Below are 24,224 nucleotides of genomic sequence, written 5' to 3'. Positions count from 1 at the left end.
GCAGTCATATAGCATCTTTAACACACTATCCAGTCACCACCTTCATTGGTGGCCAGATCAGCCGCTCCTCAGTGGTTGGTTCTGCCGGGTGGATGACTGGGTCTCTGATTGGTCCCACTGGATGGATGACTGGGTCTCTGATTGGTTCTGCAGGACGGACGACTGCTTCAGCGCTTCGCGCAAGCTGGATGCCGCGTCCACGGAGGCCAAGTTCCTGCAGGACCTGGGGTTCCGCATGCTGAACTGCGGCCGCACCGACCTGGTGAAGCAGGCCGTCAGCCTGCTGGGGCCCGACGGCATCAACAGCATGAGCGAACAGGTACTCACATCTACTGCTCACATCCCTGAGCTGCTCACATCTACCGCTCACATCCCTGAGCTGCTCACATCTACTAATGGTGCTGCAGCTGTGTCCATGAGAGAGATTTAGCATATATTACTTCAGCATGAGCCGGGCAGGAGGGGGTGGGGGGGTTGGTTATGTGACACGTTGCCCTGGTGACCTTGCGTGTCTGTGCCGTTGCCTAGGGGATGACCCCGCTCATGTACGCGTGCGTGCGAGGAGATGAGGCCATGGTGCAGATGCTGCTGGATGCGGGAGCGGGCATCAACAGTGAGGTCAGTGGTGGGAGGGGCGGTGTGCGGGGGCGATGTGCCCCCCCCCCGCGTCCCCGTGACTGTTCTGGTCCTGGGGCATGCCTCTGTACAGGATCTTAGATGTGCACCTCCCCCCCCCGAAACTACAGTAACTCTATTTACACAGCACTAGAGCTAAGCGCAAAGTGCTGTACAGGCGTTCAGAAGTGTGCTAACTGTAAGAACAACCTCAACGTGCAAATAAAACAACACCAGATAAAAATTTTGCATTAAAAGGGGGAAATGTGTGACAATATATGGGAAAAAATATGGGTAAGTATGCATATATTGGCCACCTTCAGATATTAGAATATATGTCTTATGTACATTACTGTGAGAAGTATTTTGTGATAATAGTATTTTTGAAGAAGGCTATATATTTCCAGTAGCATATTTCGGTTCTGTAAGACTGAAAGAAGGAGATGATGCTCACATTCAGAGCTCCAGGGGCTCAGGTTTCCAGGGAGATGTTTTTAGGGGGAACTGAAGGTCCAGAGGGATCCCGGCTGGAGAGGCCATGTCCCAGACTCAGATCCGTAACCTGTTGGAACTGTACTGTGTGTGATGTGTGTAATGTGTAAGGTGTGTAAAGTGTGTAACATGTGTAAGGTGTGTAATTTGTGTAAAGCGTAATGTGTGTAAGGTGTGTAATGTGTGTAAGATGTGTAATGTGTGTAACGTGTGTAATGTGGCTTGTCGGTCCCTGTGTCACAGTGTTAACGTTGTGCTATCATTGCGCTAACGTTGCGCTATCATTGCGCTAACGTTGTGCTATCATTGCGCTAACGTTGTGCTATCATTGCGCTAACGTTGTGCTATCATTGCGCTAACGTTGTGCTATCATTGCGCTAACGTTGCGTTATCATTGCGCTAACGTTGCGCTATCATTGCGCTAACGTTGCGCTATCATTGCGCTAACGCTGTGGCTGTGGAACTCGAGGAGTGACTCTGCGACGAAGCTCCGCAGCACTGCCGCTCATTATGACAGCTCTTAAAGTTACATCACTGGGCTTTTAAAGTCGTTATTTAACAGGCTCCTTCTGGATACAGTTAAGCGTGTGTAAATCTCCCAGCCCGATTAGGTCATAAGAATATGAAGGACGGTTTCTAATCCGTGTGATTCACTTTTCAGTAACAGTCTGAATCATGCTTCCTCTGAAGTTCCCGTCCTGCTTAGCAGTAGGCGGCAAGACTTTACTGTAAACGCACACACAGGCCGTCGTGCTGCCTTTGACCTTTGACCTTTGACTTCTGATAGCAGACGACCGCGACGCACACTGCTGGAGCTTCGTTGATGAGTCACCCCTCCCCCAGGCTGCAGCCCCCCCCCCCCCCTCAGCTGCCCCCACCCCCCCAGGCTGCAGCCCGCCCCCCAGCCCTCCCAACAGCCCCCCCCCCCCTCAGCTGCCCCCACCCCCCCAGGCTGTGTGGACGCAGCAGAGACACACTGCTCGCCCCCCCCCCCCATGCTGTGTGTGGACACAGCAGAGGCACAGTCTTGGCTGTGTTCACTGTGCTCCAGCTCGGCACAGGCAGGAGGAGGTTGAGCAGTACACAGGCCTGTGCTGGCTGAACCTGCAAGGAGTCCCGCCTGTCCACCTGCCCCCCCCGTGCCCCCCCGCGCATGCTGTGCGCCCTGGCGTTTTAATGGCTCTATTTCTCTCCTCAACCTTACCTGTGACTTCCCAGGTGCCAAACACAGTACACAAGTACCCCTCAGTTTATCCCGAAACGCGCCAGGGGACCCCTCTCACATTCGCTGTGTTACACGGACACGTCCCTGTCGTGCAGGTAGTGCCAGCCTTCACCTGTGATTCTACTAACTTACAATGCCCTTCTCTTAACTCTGTCACTCTGATTATTATTATGCACACTCATAATAATAATGGCCAATATGTTGTCAGTTCTGTCCTTGATCTTCGGTCGTTTCTCTCTATTTTTGAATGTTGATGTGGGAATTGTATTTCTTTAAAATATAATGGGAGGGACTCTCACCATAAAAAGCCCGTATGGACTGAGTGAGAGCAGCACCAACTACCTGTCTGCTCAGAACCTTCTCACCCTTATTCACCTGGAGTCTGAGAGGCTTCAAAGGGAGCTCAGGTCAGCTGCACAGCCCCAGTCAGACTGTGCTCAGAGAGACAGATAGAGAGCACAGCCCCAGTCAGACTGTGCTCAGAGAGACAGATAGAGAGCACAGCCCCAGTCAGACTGTGCTCAGAGAGACAGATAGAGAGTTAAAGGTGTTTATGTGCCCTTACCTGTGGGGGGGACACACCCCCTTACACCTGTGAGCTCAGGTGAGTGTAGAAGCCCACATTACCTGCTCTGGAGGGTGCTGGCTGGTCGTCAGTGGAGGGGTTCTGGTGTCAAACCCAGGTGAGCGCCCAGGTTAGGCTAACAGTGCGTCTTACATTCCACGGGTCCTGCTGGGGTCCCAGGCAGAGCCCAGAGGTGTGAGTGCGGTGTGAGCGCCCCCTGCTGTTGGAATCCAGAACGTTCAGCAGTGCTCTGAAATCCGCTGTCGCACCGTTTTCCCCCCCGGAGAGAGAGTTTGAGAGGAGAGCAGCGGGGGCCTGCGGTTAGCGCACCCCCCCCCCCCCCCCCCCCACGCGGTCACATCGCGGTAGCGTCCTTACGCCAGCACAGCCAGGCTTGTGTTGTGTCAGTCTCCCTGTGTGTGTGTGCTGGGCTCCCGCCCCCCTAAATGAAAAGTGACCCCCCCCTCTCTTTTTTAGCTGCTACTGGACGCCCGGGCCAATGTGGAGGGCTCTTTGCAGGACGGGGCTGAGAACTACTCCGAAACTCCTCTACAGTTAGCCTCCGCTGCAGGTACGGCCTGCGTCTCCTTAACACACACACGGTCCGCTCAGTCTCATTAACACACACACGGTCCGCTCAGTCTCATTAACACACACACGGTCCGCTCAGTCTCATTAACACACACACGGTCCGCTCAGTCTCATTAACACACACATGCTGTGTTCAGTCTCATTAACACACACATGCTGTGTTCGGTCTCATTAACACACGTGTTCTGCTGTGTGTTCAGGGAACTTTGAGCTGGTGAGCCTGCTGCTGGAGAGGGGGGCCGACCCCATGATCGGGACCATGTACCGAAACGGCATCTCCAGCGCCCCCCAGGGGGACATGAACTCCTTCAGCCTGGCAGCCGCACACGGACACAGGTAACTCACACACTGCGTACACACACACACACTCACACACACACACTCACAGTCACACACACACACACACACACACACACACACACTCTCACAGTCACACACACACACACACACACACTCTCACACACACACACTCACAGACATGCACACACACACTCACAGACATGCACACACACACACAGACATGCACACACACACACACACTCACACACACACACACACACACACACACACACACACACTCACACACTCTCACACACACACACACACACACTCACAGACATGCACACACACACACACACACACACACTCACACACACTCACAGACATGCACACACACACACACACACACTCTCACACACACACACACTCTCACACACACACACACACTCACAGACATGCACACACACACACACACACACACACACTCACACACACATACTCACACACACACTCACACACACATACACACACACACACTCACACACACTCACACACACACACACTCTCACACACACATACACTCTCACACACACACACAGACATGCACACACACACACACACACACACACACACACACACACACAGACATGCACACACACACTGTTCCCGTGCCTGAATGTGACGCACCCCTGTCCTGTCCCAGGAACGTGTTCCGGAAGCTGCTGTCCCAGGCGGAGAAGGGGAAGGGGGACGTGCTGTCCCTGGAGGAGATCCTGGCCGAGGGCTCCGAGCTGGGGGGCGCACGCCCCCCCCAGCTCGACACGGCCCGCACAGGCAAGGCCAAACTGCGAGCCCTGCGAGAGGCCATGTACCACAGCGCCGAGCATGGCCACGTGGACATCACCATCGACATCCGCAGCCTGGGTGGGCCTCCCGCACCGCCTCCCCACCGCCTCCCCATCGCCTCCCGCACCGCCTCCCCACCGCCTCCCGCACCGCCTCCCCCATGACCAGCACACTGACGATCCCCCCCCCCCCCCCCCCATGACCAGCGCCCTGATGATCGCCCCCCCATGGCCTACGCTAACCCCCCACACCTCGCTTTTAATCTCCCTAACATTCAGATGTTCACTTTTTTCCCATGGAGCGTGAGAATGCCTGATGCCTGTGTTTGTGCTGCATGCACTCTAAAGGGGAGATCTGCCACACTTTAGTTCAGTCCACGTGTTTTTACGTATTCTGATTGTGGTAGCAATTTTACCAAATATTTGCTAGATTACTTTTCATAAATCATAACTGGTTTCTTTTTACAATTCTGTCATGCTAAGCAAAGCCAGGTTTCCAATTGCACTACAGGAGTTTTGGCTTTGAAATACAGTTCCCATCAGGCGTTTCACCAATATCTCATAGACATCCTTGTCATTGACTTTGAAAAGATCTGTGGGAGACTGAGGCTAGGGAATTTCTGGAATTGGTTGTGTTTAAAAGAGAGGAGCATGTGGGAATGTGATATTTCCCTAAGCTCATCTCTATGCTGTGTGTGCAGGTTGGGGGTGTGGTTAGAGGCGGGGTTAGGGGCGGGTCTAAGCGTGTCTCTTGCTGTGTGTGCAGGTTGGGGGTGTAGTTAGAGGCGGGGTTAGGGGCGGGTCTAAGCGTGTCTCTTGCTGTGTGTGCAGGTTGGGGGTGTGGTTAGAGGCGGGGTTAGGGGCGGGTCTAAGCGTGTCTCTTGCTGTGTGTGCAGGTGTGCCCTGGACGCTGCACACCTGGCTGGAGTCCCTGCGCACCTGCTTCCTGCAGCACCGCCGGCCTCTGATCCAGGGCCTGCTGAAGGAGTTCAGCTGCATCCAGGAGGAGGAGTACACCGAGGAGCTCATCACCCACGGCCTGCCCCTGCTCTTCCAGATCCTCCAGGCCAGCAAGGTAGAGCTCTTCTGTTTTCACACAAACAGCTGTCCAAATGGCATCATTTAGAAGGAATTAGGAAAACGGCATTCATTTCTCTCATTGTTAGTCTGATTGTTTTGTCCTCTCTCTCTCTCTCTTTCTCTCCTTCTCTCTCTCTCTCTCCCTCTCTCTTTCTCTCTCTTTCTCTCTCATTCTCTCATTCTCTCTGTCTCTCTCTCTATGTGTTTTTTCTCAGAACGAGGTGATCAGCCAGCAGCTCTCAGTGATCTTCACCCAGTGCTACGGGCCCTACCCTATTCCAAAGCTGACCGAAATTAAGAGGAAGCAGACGTCCCGTTTAGGTAGGCCCTGCACAGGCGGGACAGGGTTAGGGCCGCGGGCGCTGTTTTGGGATTTTGCTTTGGAGAGAAGGAGCTCCTCTGGCCCTTATTTACCGGCACTGCTCGCCCATTTCAGGCTCTGAGTTCTGACCTTTAAAACGAAGCTCTGTGATCAACATTGTGATAAACATTTCCTCATTTGTGCTCTTTAATGGGTCATGTATAATGGCAGTCAAGCCTGGCATGATGATGGTTAAAATGAGGCCGTGTCTGACCCTGATGAAGCGTTGGCTTGAAGGCTCAGCTGTTTCACAGGGGTGTCTGGGCGTGGTGTTGATGGGCTCTTATTACGCGCTGTATAAAATGTCCTTCTCCTGTTTCAGATCCCCACTTCCTGAACAACAAGGAGATGTCTGACGTGACCTTCCTGGTGGAGGGGAAGCCTTTCTACGCCCACAAGGTTCTGCTCTTTACCGCCTCCAACAGGTGAGCTTTGAGCGGTGCAGCGCTGTGCCTGCATGGGTAACTCCAGTCCAGGAGGGGGCGCTGTGTCTGGCTGAATGTGGCTAGTGTGTTCAGGTGTTGGTCTGTATTCACAGACAGGTGTTTTGTTCATGACCATTCTGCAGGGAGGGCAGTGTAGTGTAGTGTTTGTGTACTGGGCTCGTGACTCAGTCTGTGTAGTTTATGAAGAGCTGAATCAGAACACAGGTCTTTTAAATGGCTGGAGGAAAGAGAATAGTCATGGGTGGTGTATCCTCAGAGCTGCTGTGTATCACATTAACATTACTGAGGTTGGCGATTCAGGGAATGTAATCAAGCACTTGAATCCACGTATTGATGATCGATGCGGTTTGTCCTTCAGGATGTATTGATTAGGCATGTCTGCTTTTCTCCCCCTCTTCCTCGCCTCTCCAGGTTTAAGCTGCTCCTCTCAAACAGACCTGCTGCGGAAAACACCTGCATTGAAATCAGCCACGTCAAGTACAACATATTCCAGGTAAAACGGGGAATGTTCATTCAGAGAAGTCTGTGACATCACAGATGCCTGTTCTGGAATGAGAATGAATCCACTGTTATTGCACTCATGAGTAACAAGAGGCAACGTGTAGAAACCCTGAAATTGTGTATTCCTCATTTGAAAATATGGTGATACGTGTGTGAAGCCTGGCTGTCTGAGAGAACAGAGAGCATGTTCAGGGTCCAGTTAAAATCCCTGGGGTTGTGGTAAAGGCCAGGACTTGGGCACACTCCACAGGTGCACTAGCTTTTTTGACTGAAGAGCTAGCGCTGATAAAGCATCATTAAAAAGCACTTACAGTCTGTCAGGGCTTATTGTGTGTGACATTTTTAAAACCAAAAACTTCAGCAACTTTTTCAATACATGGATGCTTTAATACATTTTCATGCTTTCTTTCTGCCAGCGGTTATGTGGGGTCAGCTGGAACAGGCAGTGACCGTGGCGGGGCGGGGGGGGGGGGGGGAGGGCGGGGGGGGGGGGGGGGGGGTACAGCGTTAAGGACCTGAGTCTGTATCCTCACTGGAGTCTGAGAGGAAGCTCTGCTATTGAAAGGCAGAATGTAAAATACTCCCAGTGTGCCCAACAGATTCATTACTGACAAAGACAAGCAAAATGGTGATGATAGTGATGAAGATGCTGAGAGTGGTGATGAGGATGATGATGGTGGTGGTGATGATGACGAAGGTGCCTCTGTGTTGCAGCTGGTGATGCAGTATCTGTACTGTGGAGGAACAGAATCACTGCACATTAGGAACACAGAGATTATGGAGGTGAGGTTCGGAACTAAAGTGATTTACCCAAATGAGCTCAGTTTGAGTGTGTGGTGTGACTAAGCTGAGTGTAGGTGTGACTGAGTGTAGGTGTGATTGAGGTGACTGTAGGTGTGACTGAGTGTAGGTGTGATTGAGCTGACTGTAGGTGTGACTGAGTGTAGGTGTGATTGAGCTGACTGTACGTGTGACTGAGTGTAGGTGTGATTGAGCTGACTGTAGGTGTGACTGAGTGTAGGTGTGATTGAGGTGACTGTACGTGTGACTGAGTGTAGGTGTGATTGAGCTGACTGTAGGTGTGACTGAGTGTAGGTGTGATTGAGCTGACTGTAGGTGTGACTGAGTGTAGGTGTGATTGAGCTGACTGTACGTGTGACTGAGTGTAGGTGTGATTGAGCTGACTGTAGGTGTGACTGAGTGTAGGTGTGATTGAGGTGACTGTACGTGTGACTGAGTGTAGGTGTGATTGAGCTGACTGTAGGTGTGACTGAGTGTAGGTGTGATTGAGCTGACTGTAGGTGTGACTGAGTGTAGGTGTGATTGAGGTGACTGTAGGTGTGACTGAGTGTAGGTGTGATTGAGCTGACTGTAGATGGTTCCTGGTTATGGTTATACACTTTGTTGTACGTCGCTCTGGATAAGAGTGTCTGCCAAATGCCTGTAGTGTAATGTAATGTAGGTGTGACTGACTGTAGGTGTGATTGAGCTGACTGTAGGTGTGACTGAGTGTAGGTGTGATTGAGCTGACTGTAGGTGTGATTGAGTGTAGGTGTGATTGAGCTGACTGTAGGTGTGACTGAGTGTAGGTGTGATTGAGCTGACTGTAGATGGTTCCTGGTTATGGTTATACACTTTGTTGTACGTCGCTCTGGATAAGAGTGTCTGCCAAATGCCTGTAGTGTAATGTAATGTAGGTGTGACTGACTGTAGGTGTGATTGAGCTGACTGTAGGTGTGACTGAGTGTAGGTGTGATTGAGCTGACTGTAGGTGTGACTGAGTGTAGGTGTGATTGAGCTGACTGTAGGTGTGACTGAGTGTAGGTGTGATTGAGCTGACTGTAGGTGTGACTGAGTGTAGGTGTGATTGAGCTGTCTGTAGGTGTGACTGAGTGTAGGTGTGATTGAGCTGACTGTAGGTGTGACTGAGTGTAGGTGTGATTGAGCTGACTGTAGGTGTGACTGAGTGTAGGTGTGATTGAGGTGACTGTAGGTGTGATTGAGCTGACTGTAGGTGTGACTGAGCTGACTGTAGGTGTGACTGAGTGTAGGTGTGACTCGGCTCACCCTGTGTGTTCTCCTGTGCTTACAGCTTCTTTCTGCTGCTAAATTCTTCCAACTGGAAGCCCTCCAGAGACACTGTGAGATCATCTGCTCCAAGAACATCAACACTGAGACCTGTGTGGAGATATACAACCACGCCAAGGTTTGTCCTGATCACATGACCAGAGTTCAGGCTCCAGCCTGCCCCCATGTGGAGGCTCTTGGGTATTTACTGTTGAGCTGGAGCGGGCCAGTGCTGCTGCAGTATGTCATTCCTCTACCCCCTTGCTCTCTCTCTCTCTCTCTCTCTCTCTCTCTCTCTCTCTCTCTCTCTCTCAGTTCCTGGGGGCGAGTGAGCTTGCGGCCTATATTGAAGGCTACTTCCTGAAGAACATGGTGGTGCTGATTGAGGTGGAGGCCTTCAAACAGCTGCTGTACGACATCCCGGTGGAGGCGCCCGTGACCAGCGTCCTGCAGGACCTGGAGAAGACCCTGGCCACCCGCATCCAGTCCATACACCTGTCCTCCTCCAAGGGCTCCATAGTGTGAGCTGGAGCCCGGACCCGGACCGGCCGGAACCGGATTGGAGCTGAGCTGGAGCTGGAGCTGGAGCCAGACCGACGCACAGCATTCCCACAGCCGACCCATCTCCTCCAGGGACACATGCATTCCGCAGACCCCAGTAGCGCCCATGCACTGGTGCGGGAATGCTGTAGGAATGTTGTGGGAATGCTATGGGAACGCTGTGGGAATGCTATGCAGCTCAGATCGGCTATGAAAAAAAAAACACAGAACTCTTATCCATTTGCTTCCTGATCTGTCGCCAAGGCATATTCCAAACGATCCCCATCAGGCCACGAGACCATCCGCTTGGCTGTGTACTCGGTCGACATCTTCTGTTTTTTGTTCGTTTTGTTAATCTGTTTGTTTTCATTGTTTATACTGTATTGCCAGTGTTTCAGTGGCGTTTTACTTCATGGAGATTGGCCAAACTAACAATATGCAGAACTGGTACATGCTAATCAAAGTCATGTATCGAGTCAGTGACATAAATGTCTAAACTTCACCAATTGGTGGAGGAGCTGTTGCTGGCGAGTGACTGGAGGGCCTCAACACGGACTGCAAAGATGTTTTTTTTAATTGCCTGTTGTAAAACGGTTGGGGTGCCCCTGCAGAGAAGAGTTCCTGATTGACAGGAAGCAGGGAAAAGTTATCGGACTGAAGTTTTTTTCTGCACGAGTCCACAGTAGCCAGTTTTTAGCAGCTGTGACCATGTTGTGTCCTGACTCTTTTGACACCTCAGTGTGACATCATACCCACTCTTTGTGACATCACAGTGCATGTGAAAACTTTTGATACCTTTTATCCTGCTCAGCCAATTCATTTCTCAGCTTAAGCCCATTCTTTCCCACTGTGGTTACACAGATGACTGTCAGAGACTCCTGGGAACATTCAGCATGCTGTACTCTCTTACTGTTAATTCTGGGAGGTTGCTGAGGCTCCTTAGCACCTCTTTGTGACGTATTAATTTGCCTGAGTAGGTAAAGATGCCAAACATTGTACAAGACATTGCTAACCTGCTTGCTTGGCTGTGGTGAAAATTGTGTCCAAGTGAACAGCACGCTCCTGTATCCCCCATTTTGTTTTAGAGTACTGGCACCATGCGTCCGTGTTTTAACCCCCCCCCCCCCCCAAAGCTGAGCTAGCGTACAGTGTGCCACGCACAGTAGCCCTCTGATGGTGGAAGCCCTCCACATTTTAGGCTTCTTTGCGGCAGGATCCAGAGTTATAACCCAGCAGGTTTTACTCTCATGCACTAAGCGTTCCCCAGATCAGTCTCTGAGTTCAGTGTGCCAGTTTCCTGTAGTTTCGCTGTGTCACGTGTACTCAGACACCTTCAGCGCGCAGGGCTGTCCGTGTGAGGAAGGCTGGGCCCTTTATAATATTTATAAAGCAGGGGCTCAGATGCAGAGGGACCCCACCTGAGAGGAGTGTGACCCAGCGCCAGCGGGAAGGAGGTGTAAATATTTGGTATAAATCAGAAGCGTGGTTCCTGTGAGCTCACCTGTACATACGCGCCTGCTTCCTGCTTCCTGGTTGCTGATGCTGCTGCTGTACAAAGCTGTGCTCTCACCCTGCGCCAGACCCCCACTGGATGTTACCTGTGTGATCTTTGCTCGTCTGTTTCTAGATTTGTCCGTCTGTCAGCCATACCAATTCTGAGAAGGTGGCGTAATGCTGTCTATTAAAAAAGAAAAAAAAGAAACAGTCTTGGTACTGCCAACATGAGTCCCTCTCTGTCTCAGCACAGCATGAACTCCAGATGTTTAGAGGGGCCCCTGACTCACTTGGACGGGCTGTGTGGATTAATGCTGTGATGATCATCGTTTCCAGACATTGTGAACTCACATGTAGATAACTGTATGATATGTATGACTGAATATGTATGTCCACTATATAGATACCATATATTTATATCTGTTTCCATGGAAATCCCAATCTTATATATATAAAACATTGTGGGGTGTCTTGAATTGCAAATTACAAGAATATAAAAGAAGTTTTGAGCAACATTTGAGCATGTTATTTTGATTGTGTATTAAAGTGTGTGCCTGCAGGCTTGGCACAAACCTGTAGCGAACACCTCACTTGGACCCTTCCAGAATATGACACATTTGAGAAGTCAAATCCCTGCATCTGTGGAAGCTTCAGGTATATCCAGAGTTCATGTTTAATACACAGAGTGTTGCAGTAATATTTAGGCTGTAGGTTGAATCTCCCCTCCGCCTCAGAAAATTAATTTCAAATAATATAATCTAAATAATGAAAATGTGAACCTGTACTGTAGTACTTTATGACTTGTACGTTTGTAAATCTGTGACATTTTGAGCAATTGTGTGATGTCACTAATGTCACAACCATAACTACTGTTCCTGCTTCACCTCCTGTACAAACACCTCTGAAGGTTGGGTGAATACAAGCGTACATTTAGCAGTGCAACTCAAACAGATGATGAGACTATGCAGCACTTCATGTGATGGAGTAGTAGAAAAAATATATTCTGCCGACTCTATTAAATTTTATTCTGAAATGACCTTTGAGAACTACAGTATATCGCCTTTAATAACATACAAGAGCCACCGAGATGCGTTTTTATGTATCATGATTTCAGTAAACCCCACGTTGTCTTGGTTAGAACTACTATATAATTAACTCATTTGCGTGTGAAAAAGGCGTTTTGTCCATTATAAGCGCAACAAAGATTTAAGAGAAATGTGTGAATTTCAAATGGTTTCTACATTCTTTGGAACAACAAAGCACATCATGTCGTGTGCTCTCAGTATAGAGCACATGAAACGATAGTAGTAGTAGAGCTACAGTCGCCGTTTCTTATATCTCCCGTTTGTAGCTGATTGCGCCGAAGGTGATTAGCCCTAGCCTAGCCTTCCGGGTAGTTCCATTAGCTTTAATGGGTCGGTTATTTGTGTAATGGTGCAATCTCACAGTTTCCCACATGAGGGCGCTAATAGACCTACAGCCACCAGTTCGTATATATTTATACTGTATTCTCTCAATTTCCCACAGGAGGGCGCCAATAGACTTACAGTGCACAGCAACTCTTAACTGACTTACAGTTACGTCGTTTTACTCATAGTAACTTCGTTTTTTGAGTCGTGTCAAGTAAAATCACACATTTATTTGGATGTGTATTATGGGTATAACTGGGTTAAAAATATGACTGTCAACCCCTTAGATTAATATAAAAAGGTATTCTCGCTAGTAGAGCTACAGTCGCCGTTTCTTATATCTCCCGTTTGTAGCTGATTGCGCCGAAGGTGATTAGCCCTAGCCTAGCCTTCCGGGTAGTTCCATTAGCTTTAATGGGCCGGTTTTTTGTGTAATGGTGTAATCTCACAGTTTCCCACATGAGGGCGCTAATAGACAAAGTCACCGTGTTCATAGTGTATTCTCACAATCGACCACAGGAGGGCGCTAATAGACAAAAGTCACCGTGTTTATGGTGTATTCTCACAATCGACCACAGGAGGGCGCTAATAGACAAAGTCACCGTGTTTATAGTGTATTCTCACAATCGACCACAGGAGGGCGCTAATAGACAAAGTCACCGTGTTTATAGTGTATTCTCACAATCTCCCACAGGAGGGCGCCAATAGACTTACAGTGCACAGCAACTCTTAACTGACTTACTATGAGTAAAACGACGTAACTGTAACTTCATTATTGAGTCGTGTCAATTAAAATCACACATTTATTTGGATGTGTATTATGGGTATAACTGGGTTAAAAATATGACTGTTAACCGCTTAGTTTAATATAAAAAGGTATTCTCGCTAGTAGAGCTACAGTCGCCGTTTCTTATATCTCCCGTTTGTAGCTGATTACGCCGAAGTTGATTAGCCCTAGCCTAGCCTTCCGGGTAGTTCCATTAGCTTTAATGGGCCGGTTTTTTGTGTAATGGTGTAATCTCACAGTTTCCCACATGAGGGCGCTAATAGACCTACAGTCACCAGTTCGTATATATTTATGTTGTATTCTCTCAATTTCCCACAGGAGGGCGCTAATAGACAAAGTCACCGTGTTTATAGTGTATTCTCACAATCTCCCACAGGAGGGCGCTAATAGACAAAGTCATCGTGTTTAAAGTGAGTTAATTTCTACAGTCTATGGTTAAGTTACGTATTCATTGAACAGATTATGCAGTTATAGAATTTCACCACTAGAGGGCAGAAATTGAGTAGTGTCCACATTGGGAGTGTCATATTTTTATTTTATACAGTCTATGGTAGTGTAATCTTCTCGGGAACTATATAAGATTAATTTAACAAACAAGTAGACACTCTTCTTGTGATAATTAGAAAATATAGCCCAATATTCCTTAAAATTCTAACGATATTTGATTTTAGGGAATCCTCCCCCATTGACTCCCATTTATTTTAACGCTTACTGCGCATCGAGCGCGCATAATGCAGTTATAAAATTTCACCACGAGAGGGCAGCATTTAATAAGAAGCGCTCTTTCAGTTATGTTGCTTGTTAATTGAGCAAATAATGCAGTTATAAAATTTCACCACGATATGGCAGCATTTAATAAGAAGCGCTCGTTCAGTTATGTTGCTTGTTAATTGAGCAAATAATGCAGTTATAAAATTTCACCACGAGAGGGCAGCATTTAATAAGAAGCGCTCGTTCAGTTATGTTGCTTGTTAATTGAGCAAATAATGCAGTTATAAAATTTCACCACGAGATGGCAGCATTTAATAAGAAGCGCTCGTTCAGTTATGTTGCTTGTTAATTGAGCAAATAATGCAGTTATAAAATTTCACCACGAGAGGGCAGCATTTAATAAGAAGCGCTCGTTCAGTTATGTTGCTTGTTAATTGAGCAAATAATGCAGTTATAAAATTTCACCACGAGATGGCAGCATTTAACAAGAAGCGGTCGTTCATTCAGCAAATAATGTAGTTGTAGAATTTCGCCACTAGAGGGCAGAAATTGAGTAGTGGTGGGTAGTGGTGCTTGTTCATTTCTATACTTGAGCAGATAATGCAGTTATAAAATTTCACCACGAGAGGGCAGCATTTAATCAGAAGCGCATGTTCAGTTATGTTGCTTGTTAATTGAGCAAATAATGCAGTTATAAAATTTCACCACGAGATGGCAGCATGTAATAAGAAGCGGTCGTTCATTGAGCAAATAATGTAGTTGTAGAATTTCGCCACTAGAGGGCAGAAAACGAGTAGTGGTCGGTAGTGGTGCTCATAGACATATGTACATGTCTATGGTGATTCTTGAGCAGATAATGTAATTATAGAACTTAACCACGAGAGGACAGAATTTGGTAATTTCGAATATTTTACAGTCTGTAAATCCAGTTTTTGTTTGTCTACCTGTGACATCAGGGGTCACTGGTAGACAACTGGGGTACCGCCTCCATCAACGCACCTGCGCCCATTTTATCGAATAAGACAGGCCTACGAAGCCGGCTGCCAGTTAAGAGTTCCAGTGAAGAAATGGAGAGGCAGTTTACCCCAACCAGAACTAGTCCGAAGAAACCCCGCCACGCATCCCAAAAGTGTCACGATTAAAGCTCGTGGGAAAAATCGGTCTGGCGTTTGGTCCGTGGAGAGAACTGAGGGAATTGGAAGGGCTGAAAAGTGTTGGTTCCCTTCTTCTCGACAGGTAAGCTAAATAGCTAACGCAGCTAAGGCAGCTAACTTTGCTAAAGCAAAACTGAAAAAAACTCATTTTGCTTTTTGCGGCCTAACGGTATCTATTATCTCATAAGTGGTGAGTAAATTATGACTTTAGAGCTACTTACTGCATGTGTCTAAAGACGTGAAAAAACCAGAAGAACTGGCGTAGTAGCTAGCTAGCAAGCTAGCGTAGTGATGGGTGTCATTTTCCAAGCCATTCCGAAACGTTAGCCTATCTGTACAGGCGTCCTGGTAGCGATAGCTAGTCTAGTTTTGTTGTGCAGTTGTCGAAAAGAATGTGGCTTGTGTATGTTGAGTTTTCCAACTCTTTTCCATAAATTGTTGTTAGTGTTGCACAGTTAGCCACGTTAGCTTCTAGCAACCTAAACCGAAAACCGTGACAATCCCGGGCCACACAAGACAAATGACTTCTGGCACTCCTGTAGCATTTAAAGTAACTTTGCATGGCTGTAATATATTGCAAAGTTGCTTTATAAATATATCATTCATTAGTTGTCCGACGTAAGACTCGTCGCTTGACTTTTTTTTGATGCTGCAATTGGCATCTGACAACTAGCTGGGGGGATGTGGATCGAGAGCATCTCAGGATGTATGTCATGTTTTGGGTTGAGTTTGCAGTTGTCCCTTTTGGACATTAGATGGCGGTGGAAATAGCGAATCGCCCCTTGAATTTTTTTCCATTTTAATTTATTTGGAATGCTTTGCACACCAAATATGCCATTAAATTAACAGAGGACACTTATGAACTGGAAGCCATTAAACTTCTAGAAAGCTTGACCAATACATGTAGCGTCCTAAATGAGCAGTAATGGGCTATCTCTACATGATGTTCTCTCAGACTAGAGTCATATGTGAGAAATCCAAACAAGGGCAGGGAACGCAGTGCCTTATCCTCCCTGCAGGAGGCGCCAGTGCATTTCCTGTATAGAGTGCCACATCAACTTCACACACCTGTGACTAATTAAACTCAGTGTAACTGTTAATCAGATCATTATTTCCGGTATTTGAAACTGCACGATCAAAAAAATAGACACTACATCCACAGAACAATACACAGCCCTGTAAGAATGTGACGCTCCTATTTACATGTCCTTGCTTTTGCAACCTTTAATAATGTTAACATTACTTTATTCATTTTAAAACACATTTAGAATGACTGCTGTTCTGTTGGCTAAGTTGGTGGGCACAGTCCCATATGGTTTTTGCAGTTTAATTTATGAATCAATCTCATTAAACAATTTGAAACATATGCAGCATCCATCATTAGTAAATATGAGAACAGTTAAAATCGACCACAAAATTACTCAGACTTGAGACCATCTGAAGTTTGTACTGGTAGTCCACAAACACAGCCCAAAATATCTGGGAAGATTGTGCATGGAAGAATGGTCAGAGATGCCCCCCTTGCATCAGATTTTACAGAATGTATTACCTATTTTTGAAATAATGTTTATCGAAAATTATTGTTATGTAGTTACAAAACTGCATATCTTGTTTTCAATAAAAATCTGAGTGGTTTAATCATTTTAATTCAAATAAACTCTGGCAAATTAAAAATGACAGTAAGAGACATTTTTGAAACCGTATTCATTAAATTATTAATGGACATTAACATATTAATGTACTTTCATTTGGTAATAATAACTTAAAATGTCATTATATTCGCTATAGTTTGGTTACGCAATATTACAGTACATTCAACGTTGAATTCATAAATGCTATTTGCAATATTCTGTACCTTAAATACGACTGTTATTAGTGTGTTTGAGTGTGACATAAATGGAACATTTTTATTTCGGTATTGGATGTTCCCTGGGTTCTTTTTTTCTGTTCAGACACCCAAAAATAGCCAAATAAATAAATGAATATCAATATCACTTCAAGTGGCCGGTATTCAACTAGCCTTAGAATTGCTCCTCGCGAGCTCCAGCCGAGCAGGGGCGCGTGCAGTTCTGAGCACTGAGTAAAGACGTCGGTAACTTTCAGTGTTCATTTGTATTTTTAAAGCATTCCAGTTGTGGGACAGATTCTGTTCGTTCCCAACTCAAATTTTTCATCATCTGGGAGTGCAGCTGCGTGGGGCTGCAGTAGCGTTTTGTATTCATGTATAAATCAAGGGTTTGAAGAAGGGAGGAAGTAAGTGTTTACTTTTTCAAGGATTAATAGAAACCAGGTGGACTCCACTTCTCTGGTTATTTTCACTTCAAGACACACGGAAAGTAGGCTTGGCTACTACCTTATTTGGACATCAAAAGCCGCAGATGTGTGCGAAATAAACTGCATGCTTTTGGACTCGATAGTTTCTCCTCCTGTTGTTTACGGAGCTAAAACTCGGCATGGGGCCGGCTGGAGCTTTCCTGTCAAAGCGCAGCGCCGTGTGATCATCGGCAGTCATGAGGCTCCGCTACCCGGAGTGGTTTTAATCTGGAGCCTCGCTTCCCCTGACGTGGAAAACCTTTGCCTGCTCCAGTCTCTGCGGTATTCCTGGTTGTGAAACTGCGCCTGGATGTTGGCGCACACTGATCCAACTGATTACATTTAATTTCCGGAGCGCGTTTGTGTTGGAAACTTGGAAACTATGCTTGTTTTTATGGATTTACTCATCTCAAATTTTCTTTATGATGAAATCGCTGACATGGATATAGTTATTTACTTTGCGAAACATTTTTATCTGTTTTAAGTAGACACCCCAAAACGGTACTGGAGACCGTTTAAGCGTAGCATGAAACTTGGGCATCTAGTCGTCCCGCCGCTGCCTAACTTTCAGAAGTGCGCTTTTAGTCCAAATACCTTTCCTATCACTTTTTAACGGTTTCAGAGTGCGGGATGCGGGGTCGAAGCCAACATTCCAAATGATATGCCGCTTGTCCGGAACCTTCAAAGCTGCAAGAGAAGCGGGGATGTTCTGTCGGCAGCTTTGGACGCTCCGCCGTCGCTGTTGTCCGCGTTCAGTGCTGCTCGTAGGAGTTGCGTTATGCCTCGTCTACCAGACCCTGGCGGTCGCCCGGAGTCGGTTGAAGGCTAGCCCTACCGTCTCTACCCTGCCGAACAAGTCAACGGAGCCTGTCGAGCAGTTTGGGCAATTATTGATCAAACACCCAGAGCGCCTTAATTCTATGATTGGAGGTTTGAAAAACGAATCCTCAAATGTGAGTGTTGATGCATGTTTTTTTAATGCATGCAGGTTTTATATATTTGTCCATTTTAAAACTTCTGTTGCCCTAGTTAAATTTTCATACTATAAAACATCACTGTAAGATGTAAAACTTCATAGACCCTCTGATTTCTAGTATTCTGTGTTTTGAGACTTGGTTAGTGCATCATGGTTGACATTCACCTTCTGCAAGTGTCTCCACAGGCTAAGGTAGCTTAGCGTGCGTCATGTTTATTAATGTGGTTTACTGCACGGTCCAGCCGCTCCCATCAGCCCAGTCACCTTGGTCTTCACCAGTGCACGACCGTAGGGAGGATTCATCCATTAAGAATAGAAAATAGAAGTGGTTCACTGAAAGTCAGGAGTAAATTTGTTCTTGCGTGCCTGTGTTTTATGGAAGTATTTTTGGAAGTGAAGTTCAAGGCTATGTGTGGATTGGCCCAGAGGAGGGGGGCACGTGTGCCAGAAGCGCGCCGGTGGGGGGGGGGGGGTTATTTACAGAGTACGCCTCATTCTCTTCCCTGACGGAATGTTAAGCACCTGTGAGACAAACCGTTTGCATCTGACAGGTTTTTTCTCAACCTTAATTATCCCAATACTCCATCCAGTGTGCGTGTGTGAGTGTGTGTGTGAGTATGAATGAGTGTGTGTGTGTGTGTGTGTGTGTGTGAGCGCGTCCGTTAAGTTTATTAACGTGTGTGTTAATAAGGAAATCACTCTGAACACAGACTCAGGCCAGACACTGAAACACACTGCGTTTCAGGAATGTCTATAAAACCTGGCCTCGTGTGTGAGGGGTGTGAGGGGTGTGAGGGGTGTGAGGGGTGTGTGGGGAGTGGGGTGTGGGGAGTGGGGGGGGGGGGGGGGGGAGACCCTCTCCAGGCTTGGAGATGTAAAAGAACATGGAGTTGCAACTGCATATAAATCCTCATTTATCTTCCTGTGAGTATGGGCAGAATTAGGGACTAGTCCTCAGAAAAGTGGTGTGTGTGTGTGTGTGTGTGTGTGTGTGTGTGTGTGTGTGTGTGTGTGTGTGTGTGTGTGTGTGTGTGTCACTGAGAGAGTCAGTAAAAGAAAGGCTAGCTGCAGGCCATGCACATTGAGGAGAGGGACAGCTGTCTGAGGTCCGCCGTGTGAAGGCCTGGTAGAGGAAGAGCTGGCTGCCTCCCTGCTCTACCCACAATGCCCCAGGGCCTTGCTGGCCTTTTCCTTCATCACGGAGTGATGTTCTTCTCGGGTATTTCCCACTAAGGCCTGGCTCTCCTGCTGTAGAGTTCTGGGCACAGCAGACTGTCTCTGGGTTCTCTGTGAAACGCATCAGCCCATCAGTGCAGTAACGTGTGCTCCTGGGGCTCAGCTTTCACACAGTGTCATCTGCCGCCTCCGGCCTGGGCCAGCCGAACACAGTGTCATCTGCAGCCTCCGGCCTGGGCCGGCCGAACACAGAGTCATCTGCCGCCTCCGGCCTGGGCCAGCCGAACACAGTGTCATCTGCCGCCTCCGGCCTGGGCCAGCCGAACACAGTGTCATCTGCAGCCTCCGGCCTGGGCCAGCCGAACACAGAGTCATCTGCAGCCTCCGGCCTGGGCCAGCCGAACACAGAGTCATCTGCAGCCTCCGGCCTGGGCCAGCCGAACACAGGCCTCAGTCCCGCTAAGAGCCGAATGGTTGCTCTTCTTGGTCATTTTGTGGGTCGGCAGGTTTTTTGGCGCAGCCCAGATGGAGCCAGATTTTTTTACCTGGTGAACCTCTGATTTGTCAGCGTGTGAGGTTGCCACGGCGTTCTGTGGATGTTCGCTGGAGCCTCAACCGCCTCGGGGCAAACAGGAAGTGTGTGGCGAGACTTGACGTGGTCAGGGCCTCACAGGAAGTGTGCGGTTTGCCTCTGTACGTCACGCGTGTGGAAGGATCTGAGGCGGCGAGATTGACAGGCAGAGAAATCGGCTGCGTTTCAGTCACGCCCCCTGAGGGCAGATCCAGGGGATTATCAGAGAAGCTCTCCACAGGGCCCTGTCCAGGGCAGAGGGGGCTCCACAGGGCCCTGTCCGGGGCAGAGGGGGCTCCACAGGGCCCTGTCCGGGGCAGAGGGGGCTCCACAGGGCCCTGTCCAGGGCAGAGGGGGCTCCACAGGGCCCTGTCCGGGGCAGAGGGGGCTCCACAGGGCCCTGTCCAGGGCAGAGGGGGCTCCACAGGGCCCTGTCCGGGGCAGAGGGGGCTCCACAGGGCCCTGTCCAGGGCAGAGGGGGCTCCACAGGACCCTGTCCAGGGCAGAGAGGGCTCCACAGGGCCCTGTCCGGGGCAGAGGGGGCTCCACAGGGCCCTGTCCGGGGCAGAGGGGGCTCCACAGGGCCCTGTCCGGGGCAGAGGGGGCTCCACAGGGCCCTGTCCGGGGCAGAGGGGGCTCCACAGGGCCCTGTCCGGGGCAGAGGGGGCTCCACAGGACCCTGTCCGGGGCAGAGGGGGCTCCACAGGGCCCTGTCCGGGGCAGAGGGGGCTCCACAGGGCCCTGTCCGGGGCAGAGGGGGCTCCACAGGGCCCTGTCCGGGGCAGAGGGGGCTCCACAGGGCCCTGTCCGGGGCAGAGGGGGCTCCACAGGGCCCTGTCCAGGGCAGAGGGGGCTCCACAGGGCCCTGTCCGGGGCAGAGGGGGCTCCACAGGGCCCTGTCCGGGGCAGAGGGGGCTCCACAGGGCCCTGTCCGGGGCAGAGGGGGCTCCACAGGGCCCTGTCCAGGGCAGAGGGGGCTCCACAGGGCCCTGTCCAGGGCAGAGGGGGCTCCACAGGGCCCTGTCCAGGGCAGAGGGGGCTCCACAGGGCCCTGTCCAGGGCAGAGGGGGCTCCACAGGGCCCTGTCCAGGGCAGAGGGGGCTCCACAGGGCCCTGTCCGGGGCAGAGGGGGCTCCACAGGGCCCTGTCCGGGGCAGAGGGGGCTCCACAGGGCCCTGTCCAGGGCAGAGGAGGCTCCACAGGGCCCTGTCCAGGGCAGAAGGAAGCTCTGCCCACAGAATATTCCGCATGGAAGCGAAGTGTGACTGACACTTAAGTCTCTCCCAAATGAGGGGGGGAGGGATCCTCTGTGGTCAGTCCTCAGACACCTGGCCTGGATTTGGGAATGTGAGTTCTGGGCTTCGCCTGTCCAGGTGCTGAACACATGGTGGAGGAACGTGGTCCTGTGTTCCAGCTCTTCCATCAAACTCAGGGTTCACTCTAATAATATCAAATATTTCCCAAAAAGAGAAAGCAGTTTTGTTTTGGAAATGGCCTGGAACAGCAGGTAATTCAGAGAAGTGTGCTCTGCTTGGCTCAGGGCTTGCCAAAGAGGACTGGATCTCTTCATGCATTTTCACATAAACGTTCCTTTAATATTTAATTAGACAAATCATTTACACTGGCTGGCATTTTACCCACTTTCATTCACTGGCTCATTAATGACCGTTGATGGACAGTTGTCATGTTGCTGTGTAAACATGCCCAGTGGTGAATCAGCAGCTCAATCTCAGCGTTTCAGTGCGTAATCACAGACATTAGGCTGTAAGAGGTAACGCGATGCACTCCTCCTTTCCCTAATACTGACACGGTGGTTGATTGCTCTGTGATTGATTGAGAGTGCCTGTCTGGTCTGGGTTGCTGTAGTGACCGCAGGCTGTGTCTCTGCTCTGTGCTGGGAGCCGTGAGCTGCTCGTCACACCCGTGTCCCTCGGTTACGAGGGGGGGCAACGGCAGGCGTCCAGGAAGTGCTGGATTGGGGTTATGTAACCGAAAACCGCCCCGTTTGAGAAGCGCTGTGGTTTGACCCCTGAACTGCCTCCCGAACCCCGTCCCACGTGCTGCCCGAGGGGTTCTGAGCTGTGGCTAAATCTGTTACCACACCGCCCATGTTGTGATGACGGGATCTTAGTGTCTTAACATTGAACGTCTTGTGTCTGCCATTGTAGAATCTCCAAAAGGTTTTGATTTACGACGTCTGCATGCGCATTCTTGAAAGGGCTGAAGATGCTAAATTTAGGCAGTGTAGCAGTGGAGCGTCAGAACTGAACTGGCAACTAAAACCACTTGGTTAAGGAAGAACACTGAAAGTTTTAGTGTAGGTTCCACTGTAACAGAGTTGACATGAATCTGATAGGGATAAAATGTGTTCAGTTAGCACGAAACATTTTACTATGCGAGAACTCACCGGAGTTGGAAGCGAGGTTGTTGTGATTTGTGTGTGTGTGTGTGTGTGTGTGCGTGTGTGTGTGTTTGTTGCATCCATGGCAGCCTAATATAAAAATGCAGTGTTATATTTCAGAACGGGGCTGTGTTATGTGGACTCATTGAGGGACAGTGTGAGGCAGACAGTCCTGTCTGTGCTGTATATGTGCAGGGCTGTAACTGCAGGGACGGCCCTGGCCTGGTGCATGCTGGGATAGCAGCAGTGCTGAATCGCCAGCGGCGACGGAGTGCTCCATCCTTTCAGCGAGGGCGAGATGGCGGTGCCAGGCCTTTCACCCGTTTCCAAGCAGAGGAACAATCCCGCGCCCACAAGCATCCACTCTGAGCTCCCCTCTGCATACCAACAACCCCAAAACCGCCCGGGCCCTCCACATGGCCCTCTCACACAGACGGGCTCCCTGCCAGCCGCCCTGTCCCGAACTGCAGCTTTCTCACATTTAAACTGGTGTAAATTACACACCGCCTAGTTCTGCACTCTCCTCAGCACCCCCCCATGTTCAGTTCCAAATGGAATCTTCCATTCTCCTTCAAGCAAGAATGTAGCAATGAGAAGTTGCATCAAAACCAGCATTCTATATGGAAAGCTTTACCCCAAACCCTCCCATTTCATGCCCACAGAATTGCTGCTTGCTTGTGACCCAGTTCTTTCATCGTTTTCAGGAAAGACGCTCGTTTGCTTTGTGTTTACAGGTCTTAGTGGGCTCACGTTCGCTCTGGAAATAACGTGGCTCAGATATGGAAGGGTATTGAGTGTGCGGGAGTTTACAGATGTTAAAAATAACCCCGCGCCTCACCCCGGTGCCTCACACAGGGGCGTTTGGTAATTAGCTATAGGTCATGGTGCTCCGGTGCAGCCTGTAGGATACCGCTCCAGCTCGCTCCTGATTGGCTGAGCCAGCGGACGCCGCCCTGTTCGCAGTCTGATGGGCAGCCAGTGGTTTTACAGCAGACGGCACGCCAGGCGGCAGCACCCTTAGATTTATGGAGGAGCATTAAAGGCTTCCTTTCAGGGACTTCCGCTGGTGGGAGCCGGGAGGGGACCTGCTCAACCTGAACCTGACAGAGAGACGCTGGACTCTGCATTCCTGTGCGTTTGTGCTTCCTCTGGGCCTACGATGCTCTGCAGCTCTGTGTCCATAGCGGGGTAGGGAGGCTGTTTTGGGGGGGGGGGGGTTCTCTGTCTCTGTGACATATGCCTGTCTGGGGAACGCAGTGCCAGCAGGGCTTTAAAGATAGCGCTTGTATTTATAACGGCCTCTCTGTGGTGCTCAGTAGCACACATTCCAGCCCCAAACTCACCCGCTGTCACCAGGTCCGAGCCCCCGGGGCTGCGGGGGGGGGGGGGGTCAGGGTGCGGGCGCGGGGGGGGCGAGTTCCGCTGCGTGTGACGCCAGCGCTCACATCCGTGTGCAAGCTGAGCCGTGTGCTCAGGGGCTCCTCACCCCGGAAACGCTGGCTTTACACGCTCGCCTTCCGTGACACGCTGGCTTTACACGCTCGCCTTCCGTGCCGCTCTGACTTTCGCCGTCCTCCTCGGTTTGTTTGGCGCTGAGCGCCGCTGCGTTGCGTATCGAGTGCTGT

The 24,224-nt window shown here is 49.6% G+C and overlaps 2 protein-coding genes across 8 annotated transcripts in view; both read left to right on the top strand.

The window, feature by feature from the left end:
• The window catches only part of btbd11b (BTB (POZ) domain containing 11b), a 111,419-nt gene extending 99,803 nt beyond the window's left edge, over positions 1-11,616 (top strand). For 4 of the 5 annotated variants that reach the window (XM_035401396.1, XM_035401398.1, XM_035401397.1 and 1 more), the window contains 13 exons: positions 154-319; positions 529-618; positions 2,326-2,427; positions 3,375-3,468; positions 3,689-3,824; positions 4,471-4,691; positions 5,509-5,687; positions 5,908-6,013; positions 6,376-6,478; positions 6,911-6,992; positions 7,715-7,783; positions 9,093-9,206; positions 9,383-11,616. In XM_035401396.1, the coding sequence (XP_035257287.1) occupies positions 154-319; positions 529-618; positions 2,326-2,427; positions 3,375-3,468; positions 3,689-3,824; positions 4,471-4,691; positions 5,509-5,687; positions 5,908-6,013; positions 6,376-6,478; positions 6,911-6,992; positions 7,715-7,783; positions 9,093-9,206; positions 9,383-9,592 (1,672 nt within the window). In that variant the 3' untranslated portion in view covers positions 9,593-11,616. The remainder of the gene's footprint in view (positions 1-153; positions 320-528; positions 619-2,325; positions 2,428-3,374; positions 3,469-3,688; positions 3,825-4,470; positions 4,692-5,508; positions 5,688-5,907; positions 6,014-6,375; positions 6,479-6,910; positions 6,993-7,714; positions 7,784-9,092; positions 9,207-9,382) is intronic. The other variant, XM_035401395.1, reaches the window with a different exon arrangement.
• Positions 11,617-17,222: 5,606 nt separating this feature from the next.
• The window catches only part of cped1 (cadherin-like and PC-esterase domain containing 1), a 35,883-nt gene continuing 28,881 nt past the window's right edge, over positions 17,223-24,224 (top strand). For 2 of the 3 annotated variants that reach the window (XR_004763752.1, XM_035402501.1), the window contains exon 1: positions 17,224-18,428. Coding sequence is in view for 2 of the 3 variants with exons in the window: in XM_035402501.1 (XP_035258392.1) it covers positions 18,132-18,428 (297 nt within the window). In the remaining variant the exon portion in view is untranslated. Of the gene's footprint in view, positions 18,429-24,224 lie in introns of all 3 variants that reach the window. The other variant, XM_035402502.1, reaches the window with a different exon arrangement.

The sequence above is a fragment of the Anguilla anguilla genome, chromosome 19 (assembly GCF_013347855.1).
Source record: "Anguilla anguilla isolate fAngAng1 chromosome 19, fAngAng1.pri, whole genome shotgun sequence".
NCBI classification, from domain to species: Eukaryota; Metazoa; Chordata; class Actinopteri; order Anguilliformes; family Anguillidae; genus Anguilla; species Anguilla anguilla.
Note: the sequence above shows the minus strand (reverse complement) of the source record. Positions and strands in the feature narration are given on the sequence as shown.